The sequence below is a fragment of the Oryzias latipes genome, chromosome 9 (assembly GCF_053564925.1).
Source record: "Oryzias latipes strain Hd-rR chromosome 9, Olatipes_Hd-rR_3.1".
NCBI classification, from domain to species: Eukaryota; Metazoa; Chordata; class Actinopteri; order Beloniformes; family Adrianichthyidae; genus Oryzias; species Oryzias latipes.
The window spans coordinates 21470100-21494971 of record NC_136245.1 but is presented as its reverse complement, the minus strand read 5'-3'; the positions used below and the strand labels follow the sequence as shown (position 1 = coordinate 21494971).

At 37.4% G+C, this 24872-nt stretch overlaps 3 protein-coding genes across 14 annotated transcripts; all 3 read left to right on the top strand.

The window, feature by feature from the left end:
- Positions 1–109: 109 nt before the first annotated feature.
- Positions 110–2740, top strand: zgc:158398 (transmembrane protein 248). Of its 3 annotated transcripts, none has more exons than XM_011479202.3 (7): positions 110–278; positions 1060–1252; positions 1465–1732; positions 1823–1922; positions 2063–2204; positions 2279–2388; positions 2521–2588. In XM_011479202.3, exons 2-7 carry the CDS (start codon positions 1094–1096, stop codon positions 2528–2530), a joined length of 789 nt encoding a protein of 262 aa, XP_011477504.1. In that variant the 5' UTR covers positions 110–278; positions 1060–1093; the 3' UTR covers positions 2531–2588. The 3 variants fall into 3 exon arrangements, with proteins under 3 accessions (XP_011477504.1, XP_004072660.1, XP_023814269.1); XM_004072612.4 differs by having other exon boundaries at positions 137–278; positions 2279–2314; positions 2521–2736; XM_023958501.2 differs by lacking the exon at positions 110–278 and adding an exon at positions 698–803 and having other exon boundaries at positions 2279–2314; positions 2521–2740.
- A 2053-nt stretch (positions 2741–4793) lies between these two features.
- morc2 (MORC family CW-type zinc finger 2) lies at positions 4794–17923 on the top strand. 8 transcript variants are annotated; one of them, XM_011479204.4, is made up of 28 exons: positions 4794–4913; positions 5521–5655; positions 7143–7196; positions 7305–7339; positions 7430–7498; positions 8447–8537; positions 8612–8720; positions 8822–8981; positions 9090–9201; positions 9296–9421; positions 9535–9614; positions 9693–9775; positions 9928–10013; positions 10572–10712; positions 10793–10947; positions 11789–11917; positions 12003–12108; positions 12252–12384; positions 12463–12546; positions 13927–14175; positions 14273–14539; positions 14845–14964; positions 15874–15931; positions 16007–16145; positions 16226–16393; positions 16510–16603; positions 16815–17003; positions 17109–17923. In XM_011479204.4, exons 2-28 carry the CDS (start codon positions 5588–5590, stop codon positions 17175–17177), a joined length of 3174 nt encoding a protein of 1057 aa, XP_011477506.1. In that variant the 5' UTR covers positions 4794–4913; positions 5521–5587; the 3' UTR covers positions 17178–17923. The 8 variants fall into 8 exon arrangements, with proteins under 8 accessions (XP_011477506.1, XP_078809023.1, XP_011477505.1 ...); XM_011479203.4 differs by having other exon boundaries at positions 4797–4932; XM_020705958.3 differs by lacking the exon at positions 4794–4913 and adding an exon at positions 4956–5337.
- Positions 17924–18364: 441 nt separating this feature from the next.
- LOC101173711 (acyl-CoA dehydrogenase family member 11) lies at positions 18365–24355 on the top strand. Of its 3 annotated transcripts, none has more exons than XM_004072414.4 (15): positions 18365–18733; positions 19599–19887; positions 20120–20343; positions 20433–20532; positions 21099–21216; positions 21430–21572; positions 21673–21825; positions 22488–22582; positions 22659–22758; positions 22832–22972; positions 23043–23135; positions 23204–23311; positions 23408–23579; positions 23712–23778; positions 23861–24355. In XM_004072414.4, exons 2-15 carry the CDS (start codon positions 19609–19611, stop codon positions 23973–23975), a joined length of 1908 nt encoding a protein of 635 aa, XP_004072462.1. In that variant the 5' UTR covers positions 18365–18733; positions 19599–19608; the 3' UTR covers positions 23976–24355. The 3 variants fall into 3 exon arrangements, with proteins under 3 accessions (XP_004072462.1, XP_011477509.1, XP_078809028.1); XM_011479207.4 differs by having other exon boundaries at positions 18701–19100; XM_078952902.1 differs by lacking the exon at positions 18365–18733 and adding an exon at positions 18738–18789.
- The last annotated feature ends 517 nt before the right edge of the window (positions 24356–24872 follow it).

Sequence of the window (24872 nt, the reverse complement as noted above, 5' to 3'; positions counted from 1 at the left end):
AGTAAATATATTAAGATTTGAAAAAGCGTTTTTTCACCAAAAATGAACGTTTTATTTGATCTGATTTGACTTTTTTGATGGGAAAACCAATTAAAACAGCTACTGAGAGATGGCACGCACATGTCACGTGACACCTAGTGGTCATGGTGATATTGTGCCGTCTATCGACGAAACTGTCGCATCTTGTGAAAAGTAATGATCAGGCTACTTTTCAGATGGAATAAAGAATCAATCACATTTCAGGAGATCTTTTGACGATCCGAAATAAGAGTTTTAAGGTATGAAAACATGTTTCTTCCTTCCAACTCAGTAGGACGTTTGTGTTAACAGTTGTTACGACGAGGAAGTTTCTACGTCTTTTTTCACTGTAGTGAGTGTGTTGTTTACACCAGGCTGGTAATAGAAAAAGTTGGGTTTTTATAATTTTGTAAATTACTCTAAATGTATCATAGTTATCTCGTTTCGTTCATATTTTGATTTGAACGTAATTTTCGGTCTATAAATACGGCGACATACTAGTAGTATATTGTGGAAAAATACAAAACAATGAATGTTTCTTTAAAAGAAAATCTAGAGATTTGTGTTTCACTGAACCAGTTTTATTTGTGTTTCATAAATATGTCGAGTGTGAAAAATAACCCAAACAAACAAAAACATGTTCTTTACGGCGTCATAGTAACAGAAATGATTCCACAGTACCACAACTGAAAATCACTACTTTAGGCAGAATTTGTTGTTATTGTTCATGACAACCAACCTTAGCAAAAAGTAGTACACTTGAAGTTGATTTTATTAATACCTGAGTATAAGTTTAGTAAGTATAGACCCTGTACATGTAGTTTAGGAAGAATACCAACTGAATACTTCAGACTAAATTGAAACATTGTAAGTTTACAATGTATAGATAGCATATACATATACTTCAAATATACTTCCTCACTTTAAGTATAGACTAAGTATATTTTTGGTACTCTTAAATAAACTACTTTTCGCCTGGGGCAGCCACTGTTGCTAGTAGCTCATTAACATGTGTTCTTCTATATGTTCTTCCGTTTGCAGCCTTCTACATCTCATGTATGTGTAACATCTTAAAATGGGCATCTTCCAGCCAATCTCTAACCTGAGAGTATATGCATCCCATAATCCACCAGCAGCAACTTTTTTCTTCTGCCTCTTGACCCTGGCCATCTCATTGATATGCCTCAGCTTTTACAGTGAGACCCACACACTGCCTAATCCAGACAACACAAAGGTAAAGACTTTATTTTTTTGAATTTTTAGACCTTTCTTAAAAACTTTATTGGCTTTGGAATCTTATACACACGATATGCATTTCGATTTTAGTTGATTAGCAGCAGTGTAAGGTTTTATTTTGCCATCATTAGAGTGCTTGCATTCACATGCATCAATAACAAGTCTTTAGATGCATGAACTGATATTCATGTATTTTTATTTCCTTTGTAGAATTGGAACAACATCTTCTTCTCTTTATCGCAATTATACTTGTGTGTGAAGGCAAATTCAAGTTCATTTCTGGACCGTTCTTCAATTCGTTCACCTCTGGAACAGAAAAAGGATCAAGCAACTTCTGTTAATAACTCATCAAACAGTCTTTCTGTCACGCTGGAAAATCTCAGGGTTCCTCTGGTCATAACTACCAGTTTAACAAGTAATCAACTGAAAGAATTCAGTTTATCCACTGTCTTAAGTGCCAGAGAGCTTCATCTTGGAGGTTGGTTTCATAAAAAGAAAAGGTTTTAATGGATTTCAAACTGACGTTGTACCTAATAAATTAAACCCTGTGTTTATTTTTACAATTTAGATGAAGAAACTGCTAATCTGACCATACAAATTACGTCTGGCGTGAATAAATCTACCTGCCTCACCATTAGTGCTCCGGCGCACCTTCTGCCTATGAGTCTGTAAGTAAATTTGGGCTTCAATAGTTCCTTTCTAGCTTCATTTAATTTCAAAGCTCAGCAGCTTGGTAACTTAAAATATTTCTGTAAATTTTTTCTTTCTTTCATTTTTTTATGTGGGCATAATTTGTATTTAAATAAAGATCTCCTCCAAAGTGCCCTGCATTAGAGAAAAATATTACAACAACTTATGTGGTTGCAAACAATCAGTTGCCCACAGCATCACAAACCTGCTTCAGTCTGGATTCAAAGGATGACCCTACTCTTGTAATCATGCTAACAAAGGTACAGAGTGTCACAGTTGATCAATTTATCTTACTTACCTATGGTAATGACCTATTTTTTTACTTTTTCTTCAGGAGGAGCAAAGCGTAGCAGTGCGACATTTGCTGGAAGTTAGTGTGTGTCTGCTTGGAGTTTGTTTGATTCTTTGTATAGCTGCAAGTCTGATTGATTCTAACGCCACCATGTAACTATAGATTTTTTTACTTTTAGTAATTTTTATCATTTTGTTTGTAGGACAATTTATTTTAATGTTTTTGCTTAAAAATGTTTAGAAATATTAAGAAACCCTTTTAATCTCACTTTGTTGTGTTTACAGGAGCCCTTGATTGACAATGAAATATCCATCATCTTCTGCTATAAAGAAATCATTTGTCTGAAAGAAAACTGTGTTTTTGACTATGTTTGATCCATGCATCTATTTCCTGAAACCGCTGAGTCCGTTTGTGGGTCAAAAGGCTGCTGGAGCCAACCCAGCTACTGTTTGGTGCGGCAGGGGGTACCCTGAACTTTTCGCCAGTCTGTTGCAGGTCCACACACCCGCATGCACACCTTAGGGCAATTTAGAGATACTAATTAACCTGTAAGTATTGTTTTTGGACTGTGGGAGGAAGCCGGCGAAATCTCAAGTATGCACTGAGAGAACATGCAAACTCCCAGCTGGGATATGAACTTGGACCCTCTTGTGAGGTGAGAGTGCTAACCACTACACCACCATGCCACCACGTTATGTCTCTTCATAAATAAAATAAAATGCATCAGTTTGGCTTTTGTGAGAAGTAGTACTCATATTTTGAAAAATAAAGAAAATAGATGGTAGTCTTTGTAGTTCAAGAGGGTATTTTAAGAATATAAATTCAAAAGAATAACTCATATAATCTTAACTATGTCATTTTGACTTGGTGCAAATGTCGTCTTTTTTAAGCTTAACACAGTCTGGTTGCAAAGTTGTAATTGTTCAGTTAGGTCTCTCTTGAATTAGCGCTGCTCCAAATTGAAAACCCACATCTATCTCTTTGAATGGATCTTAAATTATAGTTATCCTTTGTACCCCTGGTGGGGCATATAGGCTAAGAAACAACTTCTCTCTGTCATCTTCTGTCCTGGACTATCCTTTCTAGCTCTTTTCAGCTCTTAAACTATATCACACAACTAATCTCCTAATGCTTTCCTTGTGTATTTCGTGGAATTGAAGGTGAAAAAGGAAGTTTCAAAATCAGATCTACAAACTTAGTTTAGGAGTAACTATAAGAAATTGTCCATACATGTTATCTTTGTGTACATAAAGAAAATAAAAATAATTGCTACTATATTGTTAAAAATTATTACCATTGAAAAGTATTGTTGCTAGTTTTAAATAAGACTCAAATGAAATTAGACTTATGTGGTCACAAAGTCAAAGTGCTTTCATAGCACTATGAACATTAAGCATGTGAGGCTTGCTTTTAAACAGGAAGTATCTGCTCATGGGGTGTTGTTTTCAACTAACACTCTGGGTTTAGTAATCCTCTTTTGCTTTTTTTGCTTTTTTTGTTTAAAGAAAAAACTTTTTTACATGTAAAAAAAAAAGATAAATCAGATAAACACGTAAAAAGCTATTTGTTTTTTGGTGGAAAATCATGATAATAATCAGAATAAGTATAGCAAGTCTACCGTACACCATGTACATGTAGTGTAGGAAGCATACTAACTGAACACTTCTTCAGAATAACTTGGAACAAGTTTACATATACAGATAGTGAAGTGATCAAATTTGTTTTCCCAAATTTTCCTGCAGACTCCTGTCATAAAATCAATAATATGCTTCCCCGAGCACTGTCTAAGAACTTTGTGTATGATTTTAGATTGGGATTGGCTAAATGACATTATAAACTGTTATAAACCTGTGGCTACTTGACCTTAAGACCCTTAAGGGCAAAGCGAGAAGAAGAGTTTTAGTACTCAGTGAAAACCCCCAATGGATTCTATTTCTTAATAAGGCAACTATTTGATTTATTTTCCTGCTCACATGATTTATATTTAGAAGTTTACAGTTTTCAGCTTTTATTGGGAAATATATGGAATATTTTATATAAACCCAGATCTAAACCTTATATTATTGTATTTGGATCAAAATGGACCCATTTTGACCCAAAACAACATAGGGGTGTCTCACATTTGTTTTAGGTTTTATGTGAATAAATAAATAGTGTGCATTTGCAAAATTAATAATAAAAAAATAAAAATAAATAAAGATCATTAAATTGTTAATTTGCAATAAATAGTGGCGTAAGAGTTCAAAGAATTTTTGGTCCTCATATTTTTACCTCACCAATTGTGGCCCTCCGTGCATAAACACCACTGACTTGTAGTAATCAGAACAGGTGTTGTAATATAAGGATTGTAGAAACGTTACTTTAAAAACGAAGAGATTGGGGATTCATTATCCATCTGCAGTACTCTGGGTGTAAAAATGAAAAGTAACAAAGAAAGTGTTTTTTTCCCCCTTCTTTTGGCGCCACAAAAAACCAGGCCTCGAATCCACAGCAAAGTTGCGCCGGTATGTTCCTTACCTACGTTTCCCCAGAGTTTTATCCAATCACGTTCAAGAACCTCTCCAATGCCAGTTTCCATTGGTCTGTTGTGAGAAAAGGAGGCGGGACTTGTACATCGCTGTGGGGACTGACTACGGACGTACAGAAAACGGGATTGAACGGCCTGCGGAATTGATTGGTGAGAAGAATCACAAAACGTAAGGTTGCAAAGTGTTAATTCACAATTGAAAACATTACCATAGTTGTTAGTACTATAAACTTATGTGTCACTTCGCATGATGGAGTTAGCCAAACAATGTTACGCTTTAGCTAACGTTAGCTTAACGTGCCCACAGAATGAGGTCTGCAGAGGCTAGTGGTCACTACTAGCTAGCATGAAAATAAACATTCGGAACAGCTTTTCCGCAACGTGTAGAATGTTTCATTAGACGTTTGCAAGCACACGGGATTCAGAATAACAACAACCGGATTGGTCCACTAACGGATTTTAGGCAAAACGCCGCATTCACATTTACGTTTGCTCGGAGAAAACTACGCCCAAATTACGCTCTTCGTTTAATTCCTTAACATTTTTGTTGTCCTCTTCCAGGCCTCCCACGTGGGTACGTCTGATCTAAGGTCTGGTCGATACGTTTTAGAGTGTCTCTTGACATTTGGACGTCTTTAGCTTTCGCGAGTTACCATCCATGCTGTCGTTTGTTTTGGAATTTAACGTTGCGAGTGGAAGCGTCGTTCGTGTTTGTTTCTGTAACTCTATATACGTGTTTTCCCTTGCTTTTTTTAAGGATGGAGGTTGCACACTAGAACTCAAACTAACAAACAAGAAGAGAGGTTCCGTAGAGACCAACGACCATGGCCTACTCCAGCTACAGCAGCCTGAGCAGAGCTCAGCTCACGTTCGAGTACCTGCACACTAATTCGTAAGTAGGGACTTTACTGTCATCCATGTGGCAATAAATTTATTCCGTTGTGCTACACGTTGGACTGAAAATTTCCAGTCATATGCATATTGCAGTGTTTCACTGAAAGGTTCATGTGTAGGGCTTAGGATTACAATGTTATTTTTACAGATAGCTTGTTATGCTGACTTAATTTCGATGTTGTTACTGTGTTTACAAAAATGCAAAGCCTCTATTTGTCATTGTTGCAATGAAATAAGATGTTTACTTTCTACAAAAAATGTCTATGAACATGTTCTTCTCTAGACTGACAACTAGAAAACTTGAGTGTTTAGATAGAAGTTTTTGTTATTGGCACACAATCAAATATTCTTTCTCGAAAAAGTGTTAAAACCATAGCTTTGTATTTAAAAAAATAGCCCACATGTTAACTGTTTATGTGGAAGGCAAACTGAGATTAAAGACAAAGCAGATGAGCATCCGTCCGTGTCTTAAACATATGAAATGCTGTTAAAGGTGACATATTTCACTATTGCAGATTCATTCAACTGCTCCATTGTTTTACTGCCCTACCAGAGGTCAAAAGGACACAAAAGTCACAGAAAGAAATGCTAAAGACTCATTAAAAGACATGTTTTTTTGTACTTGCTGTTGTTGTTTTTATCTCATGATGGAGGAAATATATAAAGAAAATTAAGATGTTTCTGAATATTTATTTATTCAAATTGTTATGAATATGGAGCCGACAAAAACAAGGCTGTTTAAAAAAGCTTGTAGCGGTGACATAGATGCTACAGTTGGCGGGCCGTAAGGTCTCTGCTCTGGCCTATTTTGATGCATCCACTTGTAGTCAAATGGATCCATGCCCGTCTAGGTTTTCCTCATCCGAGCTGGCTACTGGCTGAAAACTGTGTGGCTGCGTAGCTCCAATATTGCTTGCCATTTTTGTTGCACCGGAAATGTTAGGTTGGGGTTTTGAGTGGCTATAAGCTAGCGGGAGAAAGCGTAAACTATGGGATGATGGGAAATCAAGGCAGGCTTACACCACACCAACAGATATCATAATCACTGGGAATAAAATGGATCAAAAGATGATTGGAGTGGAACTTTAGGTCAACTGAGCCTTTAGCAAAGGTCCTCAAGGTGTTTATTGGCTTTTTAAGATAAAAATAAGTTGTATAGTTTGTATAAACTATATATTCAACTTTTTATGAGTGTTGTGGTGTTGACATTCAAATTACTTTTGGTTGGGTTTAGTGTTACCCATAGCTGGCTTACATCTTTATTTATTAAATAGTATTGCTAATAAAAACTGTTTTGGATTGGATTTAGTTACTAGCAGGGTGTGGAATGTAATTAAAGGGAGAGAGACTTTGTTCAAGGTAAAGTTAAAAATAAAAATGCAAGGATACTTTTTGTAATATAGTAGAAGAAATACTAAAATGACTCTGAATATTATTTTAGATTGATCGCTGCGCCCTGTTTCATCAATTTTTGTGTCTTCTCAGGACAACTCACGAGTTCTTATTTGGAGCTTTGGCTGAGCTTGTGGACAATTCAAGGTACTCCAGAAGACTTTTTGGAAGTCCCAGTCCTAAGAAATGTCATTACACAGAAATCCATGTATGTTTGAAGGCTGTTAAAGGTTAACGGTTTTATTTCTTCCACAGAGATGCAAATGCCACACGGATAGACATCTACACCGGTAAGGTTAAAACTGTTGCCCAACGTTCTCTATTGATGTCAACTCAAGGATTGTTCCTTCAATGTCTTTTGTTCTTTGTTATTCGGACAGAAAAAAACCCAGAACTGCGTGGTGGTTTTATGCTCTGTTTTCTGGATGATGGGATTGGAATGGACCCTAGTAAGTGCAAAGTTTTATACCAAAAGAGATTTACTCAAAATTGATAGGTCAATATAATTTAAGTACATCAGAAATCCCAAATGTTGTTTTAACAGAGCTATTAATAAATTGTTAACAAATGCAATTGTACAGTGTGCATGACACCATTTTATTTGGTTTTAATTCATAAAAGTCGGTTATTTTGATTATTTTTAAGCCCATACGTAATTCCACGTGGAGTTTAATAAAAATGTTAAATATGCTGATGTTGAGGTCAAGAATTATTTGCAGTTGATGCAATTTAGGGTATTTATATTCCAAGGCAGAACAGTTCAAATGTTTTTTTTTACCAAAAAGATCTTTAAAGTAAACAAGTGAAGACTAATAGAACTGAAGTAATTTAGAAAAAAAAATCCTGGAACCATTTGACCAGCCCAGAGTTTGTTTTTATGTAACCACATTTTTTAAATATACAGCCGATACTGTCCTTTAGATGGCACTGTGTTTTACTGAATGCCAAAGACACACACACACACACACAAAAGAAAAATCTGCCAGGAAGTTGACAAAACAGTATCATAACCAAAATAATCAGGTTTCTATTTACCATAAAAATACTGTCAAGCTTCTGTGTTGTTTTGTTTTTTTCTAAAACCTTGAATCTGTACTGTTTTGTGTCAAATCACCAACACCTTACAGCAGCATGTCTTCTAATTCGATAAACCCGGCATTACTGATTTAAAGCTGTTCATTTTCTCTGAATGGGAATTGTGATGCAATTTCAATCCAGTTCGATGTGAAAAACTAAAGAAAGGCTAAATCTAGCACAGGTAGCATTTTGACCTCAGGTGTTTCTACTAAGCACCAAATCTCACTAAAATGTATTATTATTTAAAATTCCTTTATATTTAAAAATTTTTCCTAAGTGTGAAGAATATAAAATATGATGCAGTGATATTGTTTTATTAGATGAGGCAACCCATGTGATTCAGTTTGGAAAATCAAGCAAACGTTCTCCTGAATCCACTCAGATTGGCCAGTATGGAAATGGACTGAAATCGTAAGTCCGCCATCATAGACTATTGTTATGAGATGGAATATTTAGTGCTCAAGTTCTTTTCGGTTTGTTTGCAGGGGTTCAATGCGAATTGGAAAAGACTTTATCTTGTTCACAAAAAAGGATAATGCGCTGACCTGCCTTTTCCTTTCAAGAACTTTCCATGAGGAAGAAGGTCTTGATGAGGTCAGAGTCTGCTGTGCCCTACAATACATCTGGAAGTATTTGACGTAAATGAGTATTAAATGAGGAAAATCTTCCGCATATTATTAAACCTCTCACAACAGGTGATCGTGCCTCTCCCCTCATGGGATCTGAAAACCAAGGAACCACTAACCTCCGATCCAGAGAAGTATGCCATTGAGACAGAACTCATCTTTAAATACTCTCCTTTCAAGAATGAGCAGCAGCTAATGCAGCAGTTCAACAAAATTGAAAGCAGCAGTGGTACGCACGTAACCTAAATTTGATATCTTTTCCATAAGATTGTCATTCGCTTGTGGAAATGAGATGCTTTAAATTGACTCTTGTTAACTTTTATAAATGCTGTTTAAGGTACTCTTGTGATCGTTTATAACCTAAAGCTGATGGACAGTGGAGAGCCAGAGCTGGATATAGATACAGATCACCAGGACATATTGATGGCTGGGACACCTGCTGAGGGAGTGTGAGTTGAACCGTTATTTTGGGGTCCTTGCAAAATGAATTTAAAGATACCACGCTCTCTGCAAAAAATAAATAAGTAAATGTGTTGTTTACAGGAAACCAGAGAGGAGGTCTTTTAGGGCGTATACTGCAGTTCTGTATATTGACCCTCGCATGAGAATTTTTATCCAGGGACATAAAGTCAGGACAAAGAGACTCTCATGCTGTCTCTATAAACCAAGGTAACTTCCTAAGTTTTTTGTTTTTTTTCAGTGTATTATTATTTTCAATGTCTATTATCCTATTTGCTAAAACCTATTTGTTTTTTTCTTCTTTTATATTTTTTTTTTGAAAGGCTTTATAAATACACATCAACTCGTTTTAAAACGCGTGCTGAGCAAGAAGTTAAAAAAGCAGATCACTTGGCAAAGATCGGTGAGTCATTGATTCATTCGGTTACATTACAAATGTTGCAGTCGTTGTAAACGAACCTGAACTGACTTTGTGTTTTAGCGGAAGAGAAAGCCAGAGAGGCGGAGAGCAAACGCATCGCTATGGAGGCCAGACTAGGAGAAGACATCTCTAAAGATTCAAGAGTAAAAGCTGGATTTGAAATGTGTTGTTTCCTAACCCCTCCTCCAGTTGTCAACACAGTTTTGTTGGCTGCCACTTGTGCAAATGTGGCTTTATTTGGAGATATACCATTATTAATTGTTATTTATTAATTAATTTTTTCCTGATGTTCTAGGCAATCCTAAGAAAAGTTCAAGATTCAGCCATGATGCTCCGACGGGAAGCTGACATGAGAAAAAGGAATCTTGAAGCCAAGCAGAAGTATGTTAAAGAGACTCTGAAGTCTTGTCCTCTTAGGATATAAATCAGGAAACAGGGTCTGAAGTTAATGCTGTTTTGTGTTTATTTGTAGGAGGTAAAATAGTTGATTCTCAGTCAGTCAGACTAATCTAAATGTCAACCCTTTGCTGTCAAGCCTTTAAATAAACTTATTCATGCTCAAAATGACATTACTAATAATATTATAGCTCTAGAGGTCAGTGTACGAGGTCAGGTTTCTGATACAGCTTTATCATTTTATAACTTTTTGATGGCTTTTGAGCTATTTTCATTGTTTTCCTTTTAATAAACAAAAACAATTTTTTAAAAATTCAGTTTTGACGCATTTGAGTATTTGTATTGAGTATTTGGCAGCTGTGGTCCAGGGGTAGAGTGGTCCTCCCTCATACCCATATTTTAAAGTGTCCCAACTTTATCTGCGTTTTTTAAAAATGAAGTGCAGAAGCTACTTGCCATCTTACTTTGTGTTGTTATTGTGTATTATAACTAATATATGAAAATCCTCTTTCTTTTTACAATCTCTCATTGTCTTTGTTCCAGAGCACTGAAAGAACCAAAGGATTTGAATTTTATATTTGGACTAAACATTGAGCAGAGAGACCTCGATGGGATGTTTGTGTACAACTGTTCTCGTCTCATAAAAATGTATGAGAAGACGGGGCCCCAACTGGAGGGGGGCATGTAAGTAAGAAAACAAGCAGCAAAAACAACACAGAACTTGTTCTAATTGTTAAACAATAATATGATTTTTTTCATTTAAGGGCTTGTGGTGGTGTGGTTGGAGTCGTAGACGTCCCGTATCTGGTCCTGGAGCCTACTCACAACAAGCAAGATTTTGCAGACGCAAAGGAATATCGCCACCTATTGAAATCCATGGGGGAGCATTTGGCCCAGTACTGGAAGGATACCAACATTGGTCATTTTCTCTCATTTGATTATTGGTGGTTATAACATATTTACCAGGACTAATGTCATTATACTGATTAGATTGTCAATGTACTTGCTGCTTGTGGATTAAAAAAAAGAAGCTAAAAGACAAGTCCAGCTACTGAAAAAGCAGATGAAGAGAATATTTGATTTGATTTTTTTACATTTTTTATTTGAAATGGTTTATTTCAAGCAATCAAATAAGAGTAGTACACAAAAATATTACAATCATCAGTTATGCTTTCATGCAATGATGTAACAAACTTGGGATAATTAGACATAAAATGAATTATTGCTTGAAAGGTAGTGGAAGGAAGCAAATTTATATAATCCCACCCCCGTTATACCGTAACCATTTTATTACATGATTTATCATTATCCGGTTCATAACTTTATCAGACAGAATTAAGAATCCTTAGGTATCACTAAAGCACATGAAAAAGATGAATTACAAAAAAAAAAACTGTTTTAGAAATTAACATGGCAAATGCAGATCAGTTATTCTAAAATGTATACAGAATATGTTTATTATAAAAATCATGCATATGATTAAAAAATTAAACTATATCAGTAAAATAGACATAACACTGTTTCAAAAATCTTCATAGCAAAAATTGATCAAGTATCAAAAGTTAAAAATATGTGCAAATTGTTTCATTAGGAAAAATAATGAATCCGTTTTTGGGGCGGTAAAGTAATATCAGTAATATCATCATATCAATATTAAGTTATGACTTTAGTATTTTCTTGCGTACATGTTGTCTAGTCCTCTTTTATTTCTTCTTTATGTTCAATTTACAAATGTTTTGCAAACTGCGTTTGTTTTGCAGCACAAAAAGGAATCGTGAAGTTCTGGGATGAATTTGGATATCTCTCCGCCAGCTGGTCTGCGCCTCCATCCTCAGAGCTGAGATACAAGCGGCGTCGTGCGATGGAGATTCCCATCACCATTCAGTGTGGTACGTTTGGACGTACATAATCCCAAGAAAAGAAAAGGTGTTAAAAAATAGATTTTGGATTTTGATCATCTAGTTTAATTTTCAGATAAATGTCTGAAGTGGAGAACATTGCCTTTTCAAATGGATGCCGTGGATAAACGCTACCCTGACAGCTGGGTGTGTCTCATGAACCCTGACAGCTCCCAAGACAGGTATGAGGGAGGTTTAATGGGATACGCTTCTAGACTGTTCTTTTTCCTTTTTTAAATCTTGACATATAATTAAAATGTAGTGATTCTTATATTTATTAGACATGAATAAAGTATTTTGAATTGATTGTATTGTCTGATTTTAGGTGTGATGCTCCAGAACAGAAACAGAACTTGCCCTGTGGAATTTTAAAGAAAGACAAAATAACAGCTGAAGACAAACGGAAAGAGCTGGAAGAGAAAATCAAACTGCAACAGGAGAAACTTGAAGCCTTACAGGTAGAATCCTTTTTGTAGGCTTTTTCCTTTTATTTTAGTTTATGTATAAATCAACATAAACATTTGTCTCTTCAACAGAAAACTAGCACAATCAAATCAGCAGCAGACATCAAAAAACTTCCACTGGAGGTCAGCATGAAACCAACGGAGAGTTCTTCTCAGGTACATCAGAGCTGACCATTTCAAATGTTTGAATAACCTAAAAAAACAAATTTTTTTAAATGGCCTTCTATTCTGAAAGTATTTGTATAGTGTAAAAAATAAAATTACATTTACAAAGTAGAGCTGGGCGATACGGCCAAAAAATAAAATCTCAGATTTTTTCATTCCAAATTCGACTTTTACTTTTAAATCAAATTTTTTTCTCTCTGCTTTTACTTTCTTTAACAAAAATTACAATTGATGGAATATATTTAACAAAAACAATTTTATTTTAACATCTCCTTTGGAAATTGGCTCTTTTTTCCTCACAACACCAGCTTTGTAATGTTGTGATGGCATTGTAGTGTCAGTGTGTAATGACACCGCTGTCTCCAAATCAACACTTTTTATTCACGTGTCACATGTTCTGCTGCTTCATCAGCTTAAACTGAAGCTACACAGAGGCAACTAGCAGAAGTTATGGGGTGGGGGGTGCGTCTCATGGCGCGTGCGCTAGTTTTTTTTTCTTACCCTAGAAGAAGTAGCTCCTCTTTGCTTTCTGCTGTTTTCACATCGGCCCTTTGCGAGAGACCGGTGGACTGACTTTACTCCAAACAACGGAAGAGAGCAGAGAGCTAGAAAATAAAATCTCGATTTCCCAAAAATAAGTTGTCTAAAAAACAAATTCGAATCAATCCATTAATTGCCATGCCCTATTATAAAGTAACTTTTTAAACATCTTTTTATGGAGTGATATTTCTGCCACCACGTTGCACACAAAAACTTTCTAAGTTGCAAATGAAAATATTAATTATTTGCTTTTCAATTATTTTTTATTTTGCTTTCACTTTTTTTTTTGTCTTTCAAAATCTTTTTGTGTGCTTTCAAAACCTTTTTTGCGTTTGCAAAACACATCTTTTCACATGTGTTGTTATCACATGTCGCTTTTTTTTTTGCTATCGCGCTTAGAATGGTCAGCAAAATCAAAGACAGGAAAAAAGCGTGATTTGACACAACGCATGCGAAAACATGTGTTTTGCAAATGCAAAAAAGTTTTTGAAAGCAAAATAACAAATAATTGAAAAGCATGTATTTAATATTTTCACTTGTTACTTAGAAAGTTTTGTGTGCAACGTGGTTGCAGAAATATCACGCCATATCTTTTTGGATTCTTTTTGTAAGACAAAAAAACTAAAATGGCATGAGGAACACCAAAAAATATTATGAATTCATGTACTTAAACTGCATTTTCAAAGTATTTGGACTATGTATGTATTTTTAAACAGGTTCTTTTAAATAGTTTCTTTTTTTAGATAAACTGATCACATACATCTAAAATTGCTGCCAGTTGTAGTTTTTGTTGCTATTATCGTTTTTGTCCTCTTTCCATTGTGTTTGCAGTCAACTCGGTCCTCTGAAAGATCTGTAACTCGTCCACGATCCCCACCACTCCCATCCGTCCTCAAAAATGCCCAGAGTACTCCTCCAACACGTACCGTCTCTCAGCGCCCCACCCGATCCCCTGCTCCGCCAGCTGCTTCAACTAAAGTGGAACCATCCAGATCCAGAGCTGCAGCTAAGCCTCCTCCACCTGCAGCAAAGCCTGTACCCAAAGCCGCTGCTAAACCACCTCCCAGCCGCAACTTACGGGTCAGTTAAAGGCTTTAGAAACGCCAAAGTCCTACTTAACAAGGCATGTTGGGAGTAAAAGTCGGAAAATTACAATATTAGTTTTGTTCTTTCGTAGGCCTCTACCAAAGCTTCTACTGTTAAACCAGCAACAGATGGAAAGCGCAAGAGAGTAATTGAGCGGGAAGATAGTGAGGAGGAGGAAGAAGAAGAAGAAGAGGAGGAGGAGGAAGAAGAAGAAGAAGAAGAGGAGGAGGAGGAGGATAGTGATGAGGAAAGTGAAGAAGTACAGACCAAGAAATCCAAGATGTCCACCGCTATCGGTAATCGTGGTAAAGTTGTAGAGAAGGCCCCTCCTCCTCCTAAGCGGGGAAAAATGGATGAGGTAGGTGAAATGTGTGTGACTGGTGTCCTCAATGTTCATGGCATTCACCCTGTTGGTTTTGTTGTCACTGCAGTTCTTCACCTAGACCAGAAAGTGATTATAAAAATAGGTTTGGTTGCATACAAGCCCCATACACACAGCTATCATGGGTGTGATAAAATGGACATGTGATGTTCTGAAACACTTGGGCATCTTGAAGCTTTGCTTGAAGCTCCGGGGTGTGCATAACTGCAACGAGCGCTCCTTGAACCTTCTTGCTGAGACTCGAGCCTCCAATCAGAAGAATTTTGATGTTGACCTTTCAGGTTAAAACGCTCTCTCAGGCTGAGAAGAAAGGGGTTTCCACCCCAGCACGTCAGCAAGCAACCACACCAAGCTCTGTGCTTAAATCCATTTCTTCCCTACAGCAAGGCACTAAAGAAAAGGTAGATTTATTGGGCCCAGCTTTACTACCTTTTTATTAAAAGTAGCCCACATCTTTTTACATCTTCCTCCTATCAAACAAAATTTCTTTTAATATAGATTGATTATAAAAATAACCTTTTGTTCTCTCTAACAATTGTTGATCTTTTTCCTTCTAGTTAAAATCTTTTTTTTTTTTTTTACAGTCCCTCCAAGAATTTGTGATGGCAAGATTGTGACTATAATGCAGTTGAAGCCATGTCATTTTGACCTATAACCCCATTTATATATAAAAAAAAAGTTCCCAAGCAGCATGCAGCTCCCGTGCATCATCGATCAATTTCTGCTTGAGAATATTTCTGCAGAAGTAGGGAAAACTCAGGGTTTATGATGGAAGGTGTCCCTATGCAGTATTGTTATTGTTCGAAAGACACTTTTTTATTGCAAGCAAACATTAGAGAATGACTGGAAACAGATGGATAAAGATACACATCTGAATTAAGCAGAAAAAAGAGAAAAATCTATAGATTTTTGTGACAAAAAAACTGAAGGTGCTTTAAATTTAAAAATCATTTTACGCTTTGTGTTTGTGATGATGCAGAGAGGGCAATAAACACAGCAAAGCATATACAACAATTTCTAGTTTAATAAGGGGAATTTTGCTAATGTTTTTCAAATACGTAGATTTTTAAAGAATAAAACATCGAACAGATTAAGTTACATTTTTTACCAATAAACCGCTGGAGGGACTGCTCTGATTTTAACATTTAACACTCGTCTGAGATCAAGCATCCTAGTCTTTTTTTAGTAAATACCACCCTTTTGGTATCTTCATGGCTTTTAATCAAAGGGTTACAAATAGTTCCACACTTCTTCCTTTTACATTTGAACATTCCACCTGCTACTGTATTTGAATAACTTTGTATTTCTAGGCACCTGAAAAAGCGCAGCAGAAGGAACCAGAGAATGACACAAAAAATGCCCAGAAAGGTGAGGAGCTATGTCTGTTTTTAATTATTGTGTTAAATTAGAGGAACTTCCACATGTCTTTCATCCGTTGTGCAGATAAAGGTCTGCTGGTGGAAGTGCGCGTTAATAATGAGTGGTTTACGGGAAAGGTCATCGCTGTGGAGGTGAACAAACAGGGCGTTCGCTGGAAAGTTAAATTTGATTACGTACCGCGAGCCACCCCTAAAGACAGATGGTAAGCTGTGTTTCTGCATCCTGCATGTTCGTTTCTACACACATTTCTGAAGTCTTTTAAAATATTGTGCCGCTGTCAAGGGTTTTTAAGGGTAGCGATGAAGTCCGACTGATGAGGCCGCCATCTCCGATCTCTCAGACGCCTGACACCCAACAGGAGACTGAGAAAGGTCCAGCACCCATGGAGCCAGACACCACCCAGCCTGGAACCAGTCGAGAGGTGACCGACAGCCTGGTCACTATGCTGAGGTGAGCCTCAAGATTTGTTACTGGTGTTGTAGGGGACACGCATGGGCAAATTCATTTCTTTATGATGTCCAATACAGATTTTTGTAGCTTGTAAACCTCCTGTGTGGTTTTTCCAGGACAATGCTGCGCTACTTCTTCCCTCCAGCTTTTCGTATTCCAAAGGATGATGTCAGTAGCATGACGGCTGAGGAGCTGGTGGCCTTTCCATTGGTAGGATTGACAATCCATATTTTAACTGATTGATTTTTCACATAATATTTTAATATTTTAATCCTTGAGAAGTAACAATAATGGAGGATTATTTCTTTAGTGAAATTACTTTTAGTTTAGTTGAGTTTTACTGGTGATGCATACAATCAAAATGGTCTAATCCCTTATATTAAGTGTATCTTGTTTGATGGGCTACTTCCCCCTTTTTCAGAAAGAGTATTTCCAGCAGTATGAATCGGGTCTCCAGTCGCTGTGCAACTCTTACCAAAGCAGAGCTGATGCCAGAGCAAAAGCCGTGGAGGAGAAGAGCAAAGGCACAGATCTCAAACTGAAGGAGGCAGACGAGAAACTACAGAAACTACGGACTAACATCGTTGCACTTCTGCAAAAAGTACAAGAGGTAAACTTATTTCATTTCTCCTCCAAACGATTCTGAATATTACTGATTCTATGAAAACTGTTAGTCATGCTATAAGTAATACGGTACTTCTCTTTGCACATTCAGGATATCGACATAAATACAGATGATGAACTCGATGCCTACATAGAAGACCTCCTAACTAAGGGCGATTAGGAGACAAAGAATTGTAAGAGAAGAGCAAATGGACAAAAAAACGCCTCGTTTCAAACCAGCTATCTCTCTTGCAAAAGCATTCTTCAAGAAACCACGGTTACCATCTGTGAACATTTCTAGATGTTTTAATTTCTCGTTTGCTTTATTATTTTGATTTCTATACTGATGGTTAACATCTTTTCCTGTGGTATTTCTTTTAGTCCTTTTTATATATCCACATGTAGAGTGAATGTTTTCAATCTTTAAAACAGAAGCTATAAAAACAGGTTTCACTGATGCTCATTTATGTAGTTCACACCTTTGTTCTGATCCTGTTGAGTGCAGCCATTTATCAAGCATTTCACAGTAACATTATGTAACACATCAAGCAAACAGTGTTGTCCATAATTTTCTTCCTGTCTGGTTAACAAACCAAGGTCTATTTTTTAACATCTGTAAGATGCTGCATCCGCACACCAGGACTATTTACTGGGTTTTATCAGTATCAATATCTCCTTAAAGTACTCTACTAAGTTGTGAATGATGAGTGTATTTTTGAAAAGAGAAAAAAAAAAACTTTGTTTTGTGTAAGTGTGTTCATAATTTAGTGCTCTTGTCTTTCCTTTTGCAGATTTTTAACATGTCATCGAAAATGTTTTTTTTTTTTAAACACTGCATGCTTTCAGTCTTGATTGGTCAGAAAGAAGATGCTGTATTTTTGACAGATCTTTACTTCAAAATAATAAAACCAGTTCCTCAACACTTTACTCTGTTTGATGTTTCGCTTGGATTCTTTAAACATTTTAGGTAAATATTAAAAAGCACCCAACAAATCGTTTTTTGTCTTTATTTTTCTTCCACTTGTGTTCAATATGTTATTATCACTGTTCTACAAATTAATTTCTTTGTAGGAGCAGTTAAACTTGCAGTGGGGCCTCAAGGGCCAGTTTGTCTGTTCAGGGACCTCTATCTCTTACCTCCTTTTCTTCCTCTGTGACTCTGGGTTGGAACGACAGAAGGGTCAATCTTCAGCTTTGTCTTGTGCAGAATTTGCACAAGAAGGTCTTCAGTTACATCAGCAGGGGGTTCATAGCCTTAGGTGGTGGTAGGCCTCTCTTTTGAGTTGATGGAATCCTTTTAGATGTGATGAACTTTTGACATGCAAAGTGCCTGTTTCCTGTCTAGCCTTGGGTTTGTGCTCGCCGCTCCTGTGCGTCCTCTCACTTTGGCTGCAGATGCTCCTGTTGAGGGCCATGGTGGATTTATCTTTAAATCCATGTCTGTTGAAGAGGGATTCTGCACTTTTGTGCATGTGTGCTAAATGTTGCATGTTTTTGCATTATTTACATGTAGAAAGTGTAATTCAATGATATGATCTTCATTTTTTTCCGCTGCCTTTTATTTTGATAACACCCTATCCCTCTAGGGTTTTTCTTTCTTTGTTAGTTTTCCTTTTTTTCTTGGTGTTTCCTCTTCGTCTCTCTCCGTCTCGTCAGATCAAATTTAGCAATAAATTACCTGGACTTTTATTTTGAAGGCGTCGCGTTGCTCTGACGGTGTTTAGCCAACGCCGCTAGGTAAGAGTAAACGTTTACATTTTTAGTTGCACATACAACTCTTCGTTTGAAAAAAAGTAACTTTAATTCACCTTCTTAGTAATTCCGTTGCATATATGTGCAGTATCTGCATCTTATTTTAGATAGATTTTTGCTTGCTGTGACTGTAGCAGCCTTGTTCTTGTGTTGCAAGGAAAATACTCGTGCATTTGTCGAGGAAGATTTATGCTAAATGCTAACCAGTGTAAAAAATAAATAAATACATAAGAATCGAATAATAACCAGACTGGGGTTTTAAAAACGTACAATGCAAGTAACAGATTATGGGCAACAGGAAAGAGCGGAATCAATGAACTTTCACCCACTTAACTGTTGACAAAAAGCTAAGGTCACTTTCTTTATTGTTATATAACTTGTGTGTGTGTGTATTTTTCATAATAAATGACTTTTCTGCTCATTTATAATATGTACTGAGTAAATGTTATTAGAAACCAAACAAACAATTAGCCTCATTTTGTCTACAGCACAATTCATAAAAAAAATTGCTTTGAATAATCTGTCAGCAATTGTTTTTTTTATATATTGTTTTTAAACTGTCTTTTTTCCACTACTATTTTAGGTCAGTTACTGTCTTTAGAAGATAATAAAGTCTGTTTATTGACATTCTAAAAGAAAATCCTGTGTAAAAAATGCCTGGAAGCTCAGCTGTGGCAAACGTTGAAAGAATAATGAAAACCTCTAAAAGTGTTACAATAATCCGGCTCTTGGGGGTCAAATCGACTTTGGCATAGTGCTGTATGCGATGCTGTACAGAGGAGAAATTCTTCAGATGTGTTTTTGGATGATTGAGGAGGATGCTTCACCTTTGTTCTCTTTTGGTGAGCAGATCACCAGCCATGCCTTTGGGTGCAGCCCTACTGAACAGACATGTTGCTAGAAGCTGTGGCCGGCTGTGGTGGGATGTCCCTAGACCCCTCGTCCACATCCGATCGGCGAGTCGAGCTCAGACGGGCACAAGAAGATCCGATGAACAGTCCTGGGATGCAACAGTTGGCTACCTACCATTTAGCAGAGCCAGTATAGGATCTTTTTTCCAGCAACAACCAGAGCTGAAGAACCCTTTTCTGGAAGATGCTTTGCTCAGAGGATACTTAAAAAGACACTTACCCTCACAGGTACATTAAACAAAGTTAAGTTTAATAATCCACTTTTGGAGGAACATAATTTGCTTGTTTATATATTTGATTTATATAACATAAAAAGCTAGAAATTTGTGTAAAAGTAAAAATATGAACAGAGTGGGGAACTATTGACATCTTTAAATGAACTATAATTCTGGGGAGCATGCAGCAATGGCAATAGTAAATATCAATCAAGCTAAATATAAACGTCTGAACTCCTTCACAGGAAGTTTTCTCAGACTTGAGCACATTCGGAGAGCGAGTGGCTAAAGAAGTAGATGGTTGGGGTCGAGAGTGTGAGGTCAATCCTCCCCGTCTGCTGCACTTTGACCCCTGGGGTCGGAGAGTAGACCACATTGTGACCTCTGCTGCCTGGAAACGCATGAAAGACCTATCGGCTCAGGAAGGTCTGGTTGCTATTGGCTATGAGAGAACATTTGGGGAGTGGAGGTGAGACTTCAATGTCACATTTTCAGTTGAGTAGTTTTCTATTTTGGTTTCTTGTGGGGTGAATTTTTCTTTGTGAATATTTTTTTCAGTCGTGTTTACCAGATGAGCAAGTTGTACATTTTCTCTCCCTCGTCTGGTCTCTACACATGCCCTCTGGCTATGACTGATGGAGCAGCAAAAGTCCTTCAGGTACATCAAGACAAGTCAAACTAAAATGACTTGCACTTTACTGTCAAACACTTTGAATATCATATACTGCAAACTCGCCATTTATGCCTGCGACTTGATGGACTTTTTGTAGTTCTAAACTCTGAGTGATAAGATAAAAAATGTTAATAGGTTAAAGTGGGGTACAGATTTTTTTGCCTTCTTTTAAGCAAATAACTACTAATTGAAGCAGCCGTGCAGTTTCAAGAGTTTACTGTGAAATGAGAGACAGCCATGCAAAAAAAGTCAACTGGAATTGTAAAATGACACCAAAGTGGCCCTTTATGTTCTGGCTGTTTGCCTCAGCAAAAGTTTTGGTTTACCAGTTTTAAGAGAAAACCAGAATACAGACTATGAACTGCTCGGATATCAATATGATTTTGCTTTCAAGAGCAACCTCGGTCTTGTAGAGTGAATGGATTGCAGGTTGAATAAACTTGCTAGAGGTACAACTGTAAACTAATGATCTGGAGCTTGGCAGGCTGGAGTTTTTGGATTAAAATGATGAAGTTAGTATCTTACTGAGGAACTTTTCCCTATATGTGAAGTCCACAGGTGTGTCATGGCCAGTGGAAGAAGCCTACAGTCGCCTAACCAGCCGCCAGCCTGAACGTTTCTGGACGTCTGGACAATGGATGACAGAGAGACGGGGAGGATCTGATGTGGGTCAGTAGTGCTGCATTAGTTTGCTATGAACTAAAACCCTTTTTGTTCTTCAGGTGAGCAGTTAGCACTGTGACAAGCAAAAAAAGGTCTAAAATGTTTCTAGATATCAGAAATAACATGATTGGAGGCCACTTACTGTATAACTATTTGTTCGTTCCATACTTGTAAATGTTTTTGCATCCACTGTTCCTCATTATTTCCTACTTTCCTCAGCCAGCGGCACAGAGACTGTGGCCATTCCTCAAACAGATGGCTCATACAAACTACACGGCTTCAAGTGGTTCACCTCTGCCACAGATGCTGACATGACTCTGACTCTCGCCAGAATTCAAGACAGAACTGGAGCAACCACACCAGTACTCACTAGTTTTGGCTTTCTGCATCATACTTTTATTACTGAAGCAGAATCACTTGCAGAATTTGTTGAGTGAATGTTTCTCCATTTTTGTTCTGCAGGGTAGCAAAGGTTTGTCTCTGTTCTACGCAGAGGTGAGTCGGGACAAGGATGGGTTGCTGCAGGGCATTGAAGTTCAGAGACTGAAGGATAAGCTGGGAACGAGGCAGATGCCCACCGCCGAGTTGCTGCTGGATGGCCTCCCTGCTTACAGGGTAAGTTTCATGCAGACAAGTTCTATATTATAGGTAAAGAAAAAACCTGGAGAATCCTATTCAGCTTACTTTGTTTATATTCATGAGTTCTCCTGTGTATTTATCCCCATAACATTTAGGCCACGAGCATGAACAGATCAAGACCTTTTTCTAAATTTGTTTAGTTTGAGCTTCATGTTTGCTCAAATCTTTTTGAAAATGGATTTAAAAAAAACTAAAAATCAACTCATAAATCACCTGGTAAAGTCCAGTGCTATCCACATTGCAGTATGCTTAAAAAAAGCATTATTTTTGTTTATTAATAAGTAATACTAAAACTGAATTCATAACCAAGTAACAGTTTTGAAAATAACTGAACCAAATACAAGATTTTGCACTTAATGCTTATCGGACAGTAAAATATAAAAGTAATGTAAAATGCAAATGGAAAAGCAAGCTTCCCCCTTTAACCACAGAAAAGCTGGACATTATCAACGATCATTTTGAGAACTTCCAGACTTACTGGTTTAGTTTATGCTTCACTGGGCCATTCTTTATTTTATTTGATACTTGATGACCCATTTTCTTTGGCCTTAAACCTTTTAAATAAAACTTTGCAGACTGATCTGTGATATAAAAAAAATTGTTTGACTAAGTTTGTACATTTCCATCTCCATCATCAGCTCTCAGAAGAGGGGAGAGGTGTGGCTTCCATAGCTAACATGCTAACCATAACCAGGATCCACAACAGCATCTCCGCCGTGGCGGCAATGAGAAGGCAATACTCCGCTTATACATTGTCCTGGAATGACCTCACAAGCCTGCATTTTTAATAAAGCTTGGATGTTTTTCAGGGTGGTCCAGTTAGCTCGTGACTTTGCTGCTCGCCGCACAGCCTTTGGAAAGCTCCTTAAAGACCACCCGCTGCACATGCAGACTCTTTCACGGATGGAGGTGAGCAAGCACAGCCTCCCCACAAACTTTCCTCATCAATACTCTCCGTTCATTTGCATGTGCATGTGGACAGGTGGAGACCCGAGCAGCTTTTCTTCTAGCGATGGATGTTGGTCGTCTTTTGGGTCGAGAAGAGAGTGGCCTGGCCAGCCAGCAAGATGCGCACTTGCTGCGCCTGCTCACGCCAGTGGTCAAACTTTATACTGGAAAGCAGGTGTGTAGTTTATGCAAAAGAGAGACATGTGCTGGTTTTTTTAATAGATTTAGTGGTGTGTCCTTCTCAGGCAGTGGCTGTTGTGTCAGAGGGTTTGGAAAGCTTTGGAGGACAAGGATACATTGAGGATACAGGGCTGCCTACAATTCTTCGTGATGCACAGGTGAGGTTGGTACACAAATCCCGTCTGTCCTTTCCCACACCTCTAGCTTCCATTTCTTCATCCCTCAGGTGTTGAGTATTTGGGAAGGTACCACTAATGTTTTGTCCCTGGATGTGCTGCGTTGTGTGGCTCGAAGCTCAGGAATGGTTCTTCATGCCTACTTTTCTCACGTCAAGGTACGACGTGAAGTTTCCTGATCAGCAAGTTCAGTTACAAATTTGTGATCAAGCTAAACAAAAATATGAAAGGTATTTGTTTGTTTTTCTTTACAGTCACTGTTGGCAGGCGCCTGTAGCCTTTCTTCCCTTTCCCCTGCTGTGAAAGCAATTGACAGCGCTTTGTCGGAACTGGAAACCTTTCTTCAAGATGCAGCAACCAGGAAACCCGCCTACCTGGAACAAGCAGCCAGAGACCTGGCATACAGCCTTGCTCGCATCTATGCAGGTGAGAAAAAAGGAACAGCCAACAAGGAAGTTAATCAAATCAACCTGAGGTCATATCCATGTGGTGATGACATTTTACTAGCTTGACCGAAATGAAAAGTGCAAAATTGCTTAACAACTTGTTTTTTACTAGGCGCCCTTCTAATTGATCATGCTTGTTGGAAAGGAGCTTCTCACCTTGACACCTATGCAGCTCTCAGGTAAAACAGACACACAAGCCTTTATTTATTTATATCAAACGTTGTATCCGTCATCTTTGTGTTTTTCATTCCCCTTCATCAGGTGGTGTGAGCAGGACCTGTGTGTCGTTGCAGCTAAGCAGAGGACAGGCTGCTATGACTCCAGCACAGCTTCACTTGATGCTGCCATGGTCTATGAGCAGCCAATTCAAGCCTGAAGGATCACTGAATCTCAGTCCTCATCTTTCTTAGTCCTTAACTGTAGTATAACTTAATGGCGCACCGTGTTACTGCATTTGACAACCCCCCCCCCGTTTATTTTTAAATTGGTGTTAAATATGTTTTGTCTCGATTTAACATACAATATGGATGTTTATTGGATTATGGATGTGATTCATTTAAAAGCAAAACTTTCAAATTTATGTGAATTTTGTAATACTTTGCATTAAGAAACTTAAATAAAATAAGCATGGAATTCACAACCAATTTTTTAAATGTTTATTTCTCTATATTTGTATTAAGTTATAGATTAATGGAAAATACTGGGTGATACCACCAATGTAACTGTAATATAATTGAAATAAAAATGTCAATTCTTTATTTTGTTACTTTTATTTGATATTCCTACAGACTTATATCAATCAGTAAACCTATTTTTGTAAGCAAATGTACAGCAACATAAAGAAAACTAACATCGCATTTTATCATTTAATCAACTCTTTTGTTTAATCTGTGCACTTTAATAGCACTGTCCGTTGAATGATTTGTTTTAATTAAATCAAACAGCAATCAGCTACAGTTTCCTCTTATCTATAAATATCACCGTGAGATAAAAACACGTATCGAAATCGAGGTCAGTTTACGTCGCGTTGCCTTCGGTTGTCTCTACGCAAACCTGGGAAATTTGCGGGCAGCATTTAAAAAAAGTCAAGAACTATTTAGCTGAAAAATTATTCGTGTCTTGCATTGATATCCCAGCAATGTTTGAGTTAGTCGGTACTCACCATATGCCCTCGATGTGTGGATGTGCCAAATTTGTGCTCTTTCTGGAAAAATGTTTTTCTGAACTCAGCACAACATGGAAAGTGTCAATTCCAAGTTTATGGGGAAGTTCT